This window comes from Channa argus, chromosome 21, assembly GCF_033026475.1.
Source record: "Channa argus isolate prfri chromosome 21, Channa argus male v1.0, whole genome shotgun sequence".
Lineage (NCBI taxonomy): Eukaryota > Metazoa > Chordata > Actinopteri > Anabantiformes > Channidae > Channa > Channa argus.
In genome coordinates, this window is record NC_090217.1 from 5241978 (window position 1) to 5253369 (window position 11392).

The following is an 11392-nucleotide window of genomic DNA, read 5'->3' on the forward strand; positions in this document are numbered from 1 at the left end:
TTTGTAGTCCTCAGACATCACTATCAACACTTTTATTTCTTAGGTTATATTCCACCAGAGATATGGGATTCATATTTGTGGTGAGCCAGCCCTTTAAGGATGTGATAGTAGAAAGGTTGACGTTAAAAAAATAATCCATCTGAAGCACAAATAAAATAAAACGGCCTCATCGCTCTTGCAACCTTAGCTTCAAACTAAAGCTCGTCCTTTAGCAGATTAGTAAAATAGGTTTGTACTTTATGTTGTGAGTTTTACTTTGACCGATCTGGTCACCGAACGGTCAATTTTGGGACTATTGCAGCCTGAAATGGCAGATTTCACAACAGCTTCTCAAAAAAATAAAATAAAAATTCATGCATGTTGCAAAGTTTCCGTGGTGTTTTAAATTACAAAGCCGTGCAGAATTCTCAAGGGTTGATAAATTATTTTTTGCGATTGCAACATTGCAAATTCCTGCAGGGATTGATTGACTCCTTCACCACTTTTTCCTGCTTCTCTTCCATTATTTTTTGATATTCTCCCCAAGCGTTTCTGCACATAATCCATCCTCATTCATTCCACTTGTGGGTTTTTTATTTCGGTGGTCGATGATGGTGAATTAACTAGAACAGTTTATTCGAGGGCCTGAAGTCAGCCGGTGACGCAGGTGGGCGTCTGGCTGTTCATTTCACACCTGTTAATCACTCCACTCTCTCTCTTTCACACTCACACAAACACACATACAGGCTATCTCTGTATCTAATAAACACAGTCAGGCTAACACACTTCTTCAAGGGCACCGGAGTCATGGCTCCCCTCGTAATTTAGCAGCCAATCAAATCAGCATTCTGTGCCCCTGAAGTGTGTGGGTGGCCTGTAGGTAGGAGCTCTGTCAGAAGCTACTGTTCAGTTTATTGTGACACAACCAACAACAGACAGTGTGAAGCCAATGGTTGTGTTCACTGTAGATAGAAGTTATTTTTTTTTTAGAATAATGGACAAATCACTTGGTCGCTAGCGTGTTAGAAAACAAAAGATAAGGATAAAATGGTCAACAAGTAAGAGAAGTCATGCAAAATATGCAAGTAGACAGTTATTTGTTAAAAATGTTAATGTGTAAGTACAGTATAACAGGAAGTATGCAATTAAACGTTTCATAGTAAAGCACACAAATGGTTAATTGTATTATGCTTTATTATAGTAAATGAACAGTTAGCATCACTGTAAATTAGACATGATTGAAGAAAAAAATATATTGTTATAACAAACACATTACTATATGGTTTTCTTGTTTACTAGTATCCCATGTTGTGCTACACATCAGAGGTCAATTTGTGCGACAGCCAAACTGCACAGTGTCCTCTGCTCTGTTACAACATGTTCTTCTCACTTTGACTGGAACAGGGGCTTCAACATATGTGTTAAACAAATGTGAAACTACCTCATTGCTCTAACCACCCTGTTTCTGTTGTATGTCTGTTTTCACTGGACTGTGAAATGCAGACACAACTTACACACATGTGTGAGACACATAAGCCCCAATCTGACCATTTGGACAGCCTAGCAAAGACTGGCTATGAATCAGATGTAGGAGCACGTATGAGTCCCTTCGGAGCAAACTTTAGCACTTTAACATGCTATTTAGCCACAGTTGCAATGAATGGTGTTTTACTCGATCGTTTTGATTTCAGGGAAAAGAAACCACCGAGGAGCCCTACGGAGACAACGAATTCCAGCTGTACAAAGTTATCGACCGCTTTGGCTTCGTCCAGTAAGAACACACGCAGAAGATCATGTTTGTTATCAATAACTAAATTAATAACCTCCACAGTGCACTTTGAACAGTTGTACCACACTGAAGGAAAATCAGAGGCTGTGATTGCAGTTTTTTACTAAGAGGAGAGTGTGTTTGTGGCTTTGGCCTGGCTAGTAAGGAGGCTGCAAGGCTCTTAAACAGGGCTGTGCTCGTGTTATATATAGGCCGGTACATGCAGGCAGGAAACTGCTTGGTTAGCCACAATCACAGGGCATCAGTGTTAGGATAGAGAGGTACGATTCAGACTAAAGGCTGTGTTAAGACGGAGGGAGGGAAGAGAGGATGGCGCAACCTCTGGGTTGAATGATTGTTTAAGACAGGAGCAGAAGTATCCTAAGGTGAAGGTCACTGGCTGGGCAGAACCAGAAGAATATGAAGGTCAGGGTGCACGCTGTTGGCCAGGCGGATTGGCAACACTATAACAAAGTACACTTAGATTTAAGAAGTTCTAGTTGTAGGAGAGTTGAACATACGCAAGACTTCACGTACGTACTTCAAGAACATTTGTGTTTGTTTTTGTTTTTCTTAGACGTAAGGTTGATCCCTCGAAATTTGGTTTGTGTAAAAGCTGGTGGTGTTGAGTTAAATAATGCATTATTCACGACACACCAACACCAAACCTTGTCAGGACTAATTAATTGCATGGACTAATTAACTGCATGGAGTGCTGGAAAATTATCGAGTTTCTAGAACTCGTATGAGAATTGGCTCAAATGTTAAATTCAATTCAGAAATAGGAGAAAATTATAAAGGGTTCATTAATCAAATTTGAACCAAATTTCAAGAAGCTGTCAAAGAAGTTAAAAGAATTTTACTTTTTTGTAGTTACAATGCAAATGTAACAACCATCAAATCTCAAACCATAAAACGCATGAAAATGGTTTGTGCATTAATTCAAGGAACATTATAGTCTGCAGAGTTACTTCCTTATGGTTTTTATCTACCAGTATTTTTTATCACTTCGGTGTCTTTGCTTTGCTTTTTTTTTTTTTTACAATAAATCTAAATGACATAAGATGCCAGGGTAATTTCAAAAAGTGAAATGTAAAAACTAACACCCCAGCTGTTACTTATGAGCTTGATGTTAGGCCACAGACTTAAGGAGAAAATAGTGGGGGGGGAAAGGAATGGAAGATTTTTAGCTGATCTCATTAAAATTGTTACGTTCTCTCATTACTGATTATTACAATAGATGGCAGGTAGTATTCAGAGCAGACATACAGGGGATGAAAGCAGAATATTCAGTGAATTTGTCTCAAAGGAAAACGCTCCACTGCGGCAGATATTTTGAAACGCAGATAAACTGAGCCAAAATTGAATGTCTAATCTGTTATTTCCTGTTTGTATGACTGCGGACATGTTTGATGTTCCCACTTTCTGATAACAGTTGAGTGAGTGCGATAAGCACTGACCCGGATATCACCGTTGTTTCATCAGTCAGTGTTTTCTTGAAGGAATTCAACTTTGAACAATGTGTTAAAGCAGAAACATTTGAAACTGTCAGACTATGAAAAATATTCCCTACCTGAAACACTTGCTCTACATGTAGAGACAGGGTTGACTAAATTATGATTCACCCATTATGACAGCAAGGACAAAATGAAAATCAACTGTTTATGTCTTAATTTCTTCCATTTCCTCCCCTCTCCTCAGTAAGCATGAACTTCCATCCTACGACTTGGTGGAGGAGAAGGTGAGTGACGTGACTTCTTTTCTCTATTTTAAATAAACATCCACCTGTGCAAACTTTGCAACTGTGTAAATCAGAAACTGAAAGACCCTTTTGGATTTTCCTAAGTGGAAAACTAAAGGTCAGTAAAAACTAGTAGCAACAGAATTGAAAATAAATGACTTAGATTAAGATTTGCGCACAAGTAACAGAATCATTGTTATTGTCATTCACCGTTTCACACCTTTGATATTTACGCTATGCTCTGACACACTACGTCACTGCGTCTGACATACTATTGTTTTTATTCAATATATTTTTCTCTTTGAAAACAACCACTTCCTGTCACGTCATCATCCTTGGTCTGATACGGAAATGATGACGTAATGAGATTCACTAAACATGTAACATTTAAGAGTTATAATTTAAACTAAAATGAGAAATAACTGAAATGACCTGATTGCTGTGGCTCAGCCTTCATACCACTGTTGACAGCCCCTGTTTACATGAAGGTACGTTTGGGGACAGTAAAAAGATTTTTGGAAAAAGTTACAGTAACGCTTTATTTTACAGGCCTCAGATTTCACAGATTATTTCCTATAATTAGCTGGTGGGTAGTTTTTTTTATTACTAGGACGTTTTACGTAAAGACGCATGGAGTTGCTGGAATAAATAAAGCTCCTAAGGTCACAAGGATAAAGAGGGTTGTTAGCGAAAGGAGTGAACTCCAACCAAAAAACACTGTCGCTGCTGCTTCTTTCCAATGTCCCTGCCTTTGTCCCTTATGTTGAAAGCAGTGGAATCTGTAAGATTCAAGGCCTTTTAGCATCAGCTTTTATTCCAAGGAACAATTATAACTTCAAATAGAACTCAAGCCTTTGAATAATTATATAAAATCTGTCTTTACATGTATGACATACTTGTACATCTCATATTGTTTTTTTGTGATACCAAAGTGTAGTTTATAAATGTTACAGTACACAACTTGGCACCATGTGTGGCTGTAAATGACACTTTAGCTCCCTGAATGTGCAAGAGCTTTAATTAGAGGCTCTCCACAGCTGTGCGTGAACATACAGCATTATCATTTGAGTCATTCCTTTTTTCTTTTTTCTTTTTTTTGAATGTAAAGTTCATTACCATCGGATGAAAATGCAGCCGCAAAAAAAACTCTGAGGGGAAGTTTTTCATGTGTCACTTCTCGTTTCCATACAGCAAAAACACATGGAGGTGGAGAGGACCTCAAAATGGCTGAAGATGCTGAAAAGCTGGGACAAATACAAGAACAGTGATAAGGTGATCTTGAGTTTGTTTGTTTGCCTTTTTCTATAACTGTTGACAAATAGGGGACAAAATTAAAAATTTAACAGAAGTGAGTTTTATTCTTGGGTAGTATGTTGGATTACAATACTGTGTGTCATATGTGATATAGAAACTATTTGGCTCCATTTGATAAATGGGTTTATCTTGCTTGCTTACTTGCTGTGGCTTTAGAAAATATCATTCACGTCACCAAACTGATGCTATATCTTGCCGAACTAAATGAAATCCGACATTACATCTGCAACCCAGATGACCTACAGTCTGTGCTGTCCCTGAACACCTCACTCCTGCTCTTCTTTCTGCAAAATAGTGTGTTGTCGTCTTAATGAAGGTATTAAAATGTTCACTTATGACAAGAACAGTGAAAATATGAGATGACTGGGATACTGTGTTGAATTAATTCAAGTCTGGTGGAGCTGCTATAAATGTTCTCATAACTTATAGGCGAGATGCAATGTATGAAACGATAAAATGTGAATATTAGCTTTTAATTACTGAACAGTTATTTGTCAAGTTTCTGGCCACTTGAGAGCAATAGAAAAACAAAAAGTTGTTTTAGTGACACTTAGCATCTAGTTGTCTGTTGACACAACTTATTTTAATAAATAATTTGTAGATTGTTTTGTCTCTATTGTGTATCTAGATCACAAACTGAGCTTCCTTGTGAGATTTTCTTCTGCTAACAGCTGCCTGAAAGTCATAAGCTTGAAAGTGGAGCTGTGGGCAAAAACGGAGCTAAGTGGTTAAGTCATTGCAAGCAACACATTCAGCGTTACACTAGGCATCAATGGAAATGATTACACCGGTGCTTTGCACAGGCTGCTGAACTCTACACTAAAGCATAATTTGAATAGTTTTTATTATATTGACTACTGCAGCTTTAAAACAGTGTGTAAAATAACCCCTGAATGGTAAAAGTGCAGTGATCCACTGTCACATTGTCCCTAAATATCGGAGCCATATATCAGTATTGGCCTTGCAGAGTTCATATTGGTCTTCTTCTGCCCTCTGCTGCAGCCCCCCTGTCAGTAACAGTTGTAGAGGAGTGTCTCTCTCAGCCTCCCACAAGGACATTTAGAGGGAGGCAGGTATCAGTCATGGCTGCCATCATTGGTGCCTGTTTGAGTCCAGGTTGTGTTGTGGTGTTGCCTGGGGCACTTCACCATGTCCTTCATTTGCACGCTTGGATTCAGCTGGGATTCTGTGTGTGTGTGTGTGTGTGTGTGGTGATGTAGTGTTGGTCTCATGGCTGTCACTAATAGCACAGTTCGACTCATTGTTCAGCACTGCCTCTTCTTTGTTTCAAAGAAATGTTAACGGCGAGTAACATCCAAGGACAGCGAGAAGCACACGGCCCCTCCCTACAGCGCATCCTTATCTCCTCCCTCCTCAGCTGTGACTTTCTTCTTTTAAAGCTTTCAGGGATGTTTCTTTTCTTCTTTGTCCAGCAGCAGTGTGCTGTCAGCTGAGTGAGGAAGCGGGTCACGCTTGATACGTCTTTCATTTTGTTTTCTCACTTTCCAGCTGCTGAGAACAATTAGCTCGCAGCAGGGTAACACAGAAGCTGAGCACATGCAAAGCAGACGTACTGTAAACCTTTTTTTTGTTCCTCTTCTCGTGCCGCACATGGTGAATTTGGCTTGTGGTTGTAGTGTTTAGCATAACAGTTACACAACACTGTAACATCTGAAGCCTTGCAGGGGTGTGACATTTTGTTGAAGGGGTTGCAGCCTAGTTACTGTCCAATCCCCCCTGAAAGCAGCCCATCGGTATTCATCTTATCCTCGTGAAACACAGGACGCTTGGCGATGTCCTCCCAAACTGTGCAGTAGCTTCTCTTCCGTTTGTTTGTGTTCAAAGACATATGAAGAGAAGAGCTCCACTGCTGTTGCTTTTCATTGAAAATAACGACCCTATGAACTGTAATTGCGCAGCAGAACTGATATTTTAAAGATTAAATATGCTATATTAATCTAATTAGTGTGAGACTTGAAAATGGATCCACTCTGCTCCACCCAGTCCCTCACTGGCTGCATTACGCTCTGCACAGCCCTTCAGATGCGAGTCATTATAGAATTACATCAAAAAAAGAAACTAAAAAACTTACAAAGCGACAAATGTTGAAATTCTAATTGGCCAAAAACATTTAGAAGCTTCCTCTATACTGTGGAATAAGATGCATTTTGTGCCATATTCCTGCCAAGGAATATTCTAAAAGTTACGTATTGTAGCTTAACATTTTTTAACTCTGTAATAAAAACATATTTTGTTTCACTTTTCTAACTTTAGGCTGCAATTGTTATGAGTGTCATACTAATCTCAGAGAGGATTGTTCAACACAAATAAAGTAATGATTTTACAAAACAACCCAGCAGCAATGCAAACCTGGATGCATGCGATTGGCCAACACGATGTTGCTGGATTTTACACTGTGTTTCTTGAATTGAACCAGATCCAGACCCGGCATAATATAGACGGTGCCCCCATTGGTGCTGGCCCCCACTGCATAAACACACTCCCAGCTTCAAATGAATGACAAGGGCTTCATTTTTCCACGAGTGGTCTGTGTGTATGTGACTGCGCGATTTTTTTTGGGCTTTGTTTGGGACATGTTAACTGTAAACTGTCTTATTGCAAGAGGAGACCAGGCAATTAGCTGTGTGCGTGTACACACTTAGTGCAAAATAAGACTAGAACTGCAGTGATTAACCGAAATGTAAATGTTGACATGTGTTCCAAGTGCGCACACACACACACACACACACACACAAACGTACACACTGAAAGGATGATTAGTCTAACAGATGCTCTCATTGACTCGCTCATCAGAGCCTAATTATAAGGCTGTTGCACTAGAAATGAGTGAGTCCCAAGTGTGGTGGTAGGAGGCTGATGGAGTGTGTGCTCCTGATACTACACAGACACACACACACAACCAAATGTCATTCATTCTGAGATGACACACACAACACTCTGCCTTTTAATAGGGAAACATGTTACACACCAACCACAAACATGCTCAACGCACACTGACATGCAGGCGAGGTTACTGACGAGAGCTGATTTATGAGCCTTCATCACCTCCCAGCTCATCCTCACTCATCTGAGTCCTCTGGCGCTCTCTGCTTGTTTTTCTGGTTTTCACATGAGAAGTTCAATGTTAAGTGGACATTTTTAGACGAGGGGGCTGCATTGAAAAGGAAGCTTATTTTTCCACATGAAACAGCAAATATTGATTCTATTATTTAAGCATTAAACGGTTGTTGTCTACTGACTATTCAGTCAATCAGTCAATCAAGTGGTTGCATTTCTAGAGTGAAAAACTCTTGTGATCCCACAGTTTGAAAGTCCATTTATCATATATATCTGTTATAATTTAATGCTGTCGGTTCTTATTGTATGTGCAGTTAAAGGTGCAGTGTGTAAGATTTAGTGGCATTTAATGTTGAGGTTGCAGACCGCAGTCGTCTGAATGCGTCCGCCCATTCCTGTAGGTGTGAGAGCCATCGGGCCACGTCATTGTCTACCACTGCATCAAGTAGCAGGGGATGAGGTTACTTTAAATAGCCATATAGTTAAAAAATTCAATTTCAATTACTTACTTCCTGTTCCAGATGCAAATGTAAAGGGCTTTTTTTTTAAACAGCTGTTCTCGTTTTTGGCTGATTGCACAATAATGAAAACAAAATATTATATTAATTGTTATTTTTCATTTGTAGATCCCTCTAAAATCTACACACTGCATCTTTAACTCGACTGCAGACAACACAGAGTTCATTCTTGGTTTGACTGTGGCCAGTGTTTTAAGAATTGTGCACATTTCTCCTTAGCCAAACGTCTAACTAATCATTTGTCAATGAGTGATCATGATGCCAGATAATTGGTCCAAACACTATGAGATCGGGTTTTGGTCATCTGACATGCAGTTTGAGCACATCTGTGGGCTGATATTCTGTCATTTTGGCCTTGTTTTAATCTTACTAGAATAGTATGTCACATAAAAGATGATCTGCATCGTTCCTGTGGCTCCACATTTCTCTCCTCCTCCTTATTACTGTCATGGACAGTAGAACTGCAGAAAGTAGTTCTGCTTTCCTCTCTCAGCTCTTTAAAGGGAGCATTACTGAGCACGCGGCCATGTTGTTTAAATAAACTTTACTTCGATTGTCGCAGGACATAAATGCGCCTGGTTTTGGTGTTAAGGGTTAGTGTTGTGTTGAGTTTGGCACATCAAGTAATCAGTGACTAAGTTGTAGGCTACGGCTTTGTGTAAGCTAAGGAAACGTAAAGGTCAGTAAATAAAACCCAGAATTTGTCCGGCCCTAGTGATTTAGTGCTGCCTCCAAATTTCCCAGAGAAGAAGCCATTTTTATCACTGACAACGCATCTTCACTAAATGTAGCTACTCTACATTTATTTTTAAGTGAATGCTTTCCCTCAGTAAGAGGATCGTCATTTTTAGTCGTGTGCCCTGTCAGTCACCTGTACAGCACGTGCAAACACATATTTTCAGTCCTGACACCTCCTATATCTGCTGTGTAATCGTTCCGCCTGGTTGAGCTTTAATAGCTGTAGACTTAGAATTCACTGCTGCGATTAGCTTTGCTGTTCCCGCACTTTGGGTTTTAAGACTTAATCCTCCTCACCCAGGGGTCCAACTGATTTTCCATCTCTTTGTGGACTCTCCATTACTTTGGACTGTTCTGCATGCATAACACTCACTCTCTCCTTCTGCCCACAATCTCTCCTGGAGCTCGTCCAGCCAGATGGTCGCGGTTCACCTTCCAAAGCCCTTTGCTTTTCAGAGGGAGAGTTCAGAGTACATTCAGGCATAAACCGTTTGTATCTGTGACATCTCTGACTCACTGAGTGAAGCCTAGCTAACAGTTTTCTGTTTGTTTCCTTACTCTTTGGCTGCCAGTGGGCTGAACCTGCAACTTCTTGTACCAAAAAGTTATTTCCCTCTTTGCCTGTTCCACCATTCCTTCCATCACAATATTAAACATTTATAGTTATTTTTTGGCGCATATTTGTGCTCCAGTAGTTACAATGAGTTGATATTCAAACTGCATTGGCCTGATGAATAACGGACATGTCTCCCGTAATTGTTTTGGGGGTTAACACAGGTTCTTTAGAGCAGCATGGCCCATCACACCTGTTATTGTACTTCACAGATGAGGCTTTGAAAAGATTACTGCCTCACAATGAGTCACCACTGTGATATTAATTAAAGACCCGATGTTCTGCCTGAATAAACAAAGTATAAAGAAAGAGGGTGTCTCTAAAGGGAATGAATTACCTTTTGAATGCCCAAACAATTTTTCCTGCTGTTTGTTTCCTTCCAGCTGGCTCGGAGGATCTATAAGGGAATCCCCCTGCAGCTGCGTGGTCAGGTGTGGTGTCTGCTGCTCGATATCCCCAAAGTAAGGGAGGAGAAGAAAGACTTCTATGAGGTACGAAGCCAGGATCTCACAACTAAACACATTCTCTCTGCCAGCACTTCACAGTCCTGTTCTCCAACCCCAGTTTAAATTTCTGCAGCACAGCAGTCCTCACTGCCGCACAGGCCTCATAAAGACTCGCGAGTGAGCCAGCCAGTACCTTTGCTTTATTTTATTTCATCACGCTTCGGAATTATTGTGGGCAAGATGTGGGTTGGGAGGCTTAATTGTGTTTGTGCGAAGCTGCACAGCTTGTTCCTCTGCAGCAGAGAACTTTCTTTCTGTTCTACAAGGAGACAAACTTTGGATTTCATTAGAAAGTTTAGCTGGCAAGATCAATATATTGCTGCCTTCAGATGGAGTGTGTATTGTAATTATGAGTTGAAGGTGCATAGAGTAAACAAGCTGGAAATATAAACTAAAAGAACTTTTCTGTCTGGCAAGCAGGTGATAACAATTATCCGTTGGAAGTTTTTTGAGTTTTCGTTTACATTATATAACTTCCTAGTTCTTGTTTTAGTAGAAATATGCTTCAAAATGTATCTTTTAACCTAGAGGTGCTTTTGCCACCTCCAGTAAAATCAGGTGAGATGCAGTGCTGCTGTTTCTCATGATTACATTAAACAAGCCTTCTTAGTTTGGAGGTTTTTGAAACTTAATATTGTTTTTGCTACAAAATATTATTTCATGACAGCTCAGCTTAAACTGGCATTGCAGTGCAGCATGTGATGCTTAGTTTTATTGCTTCTCGGGCACATTTGACTTTGAGAGATCACGTTTTGTTTAGTGTTTTCTCGTCACTAAACTCTGTTCTTCTTGGTTACAAACAGAAATTAAAGGCCAGAGCTAGAGGACTATCCCCCGACGTACGTCAGATTGACTTGGACGTGAACCGAACCTACAGGGACCACATCATGTTCATGCATCGCTACGATGTCAAGTAGGAACCTCTACAATACATTACTACACTAAGATCCTGTACCTGCCTGCGATTTCAAAGGCATAGAAAATAATAATAATAATAATGCCTAACAGATGATTGTATTGAGCAGCACTTTTGGCTTTTTCATAAATTTACCCCAGCTGTGACACAAACAATATCACTGCTTAGGCGGCCCAGTTATTAGGTTTTCTGAACATCTCAGAGTAATATTCCCATCTGTA

At 39.9% G+C, this 11392-nt stretch overlaps 1 protein-coding gene across 6 annotated transcripts in view; it reads left to right on the forward strand.

The window, feature by feature from the left end:
- The window catches only part of usp6nl (USP6 N-terminal like), a 71397-nt gene that overhangs the window by 50574 nt on the left and 9431 nt on the right, over positions 1-11392 (forward strand). For all 6 annotated transcript variants that reach the window (XM_067490547.1, XM_067490546.1, XM_067490550.1 and 3 more), the window contains 5 exons: positions 1671-1750; positions 3449-3488; positions 4680-4760; positions 10133-10240; positions 11059-11168. In XM_067490547.1, coding sequence (XP_067346648.1) covers positions 1671-1750; positions 3449-3488; positions 4680-4760; positions 10133-10240; positions 11059-11168 — 419 coding nt within the window. The remainder of the gene's footprint in view (positions 1-1670; positions 1751-3448; positions 3489-4679; positions 4761-10132; positions 10241-11058; positions 11169-11392) is intronic.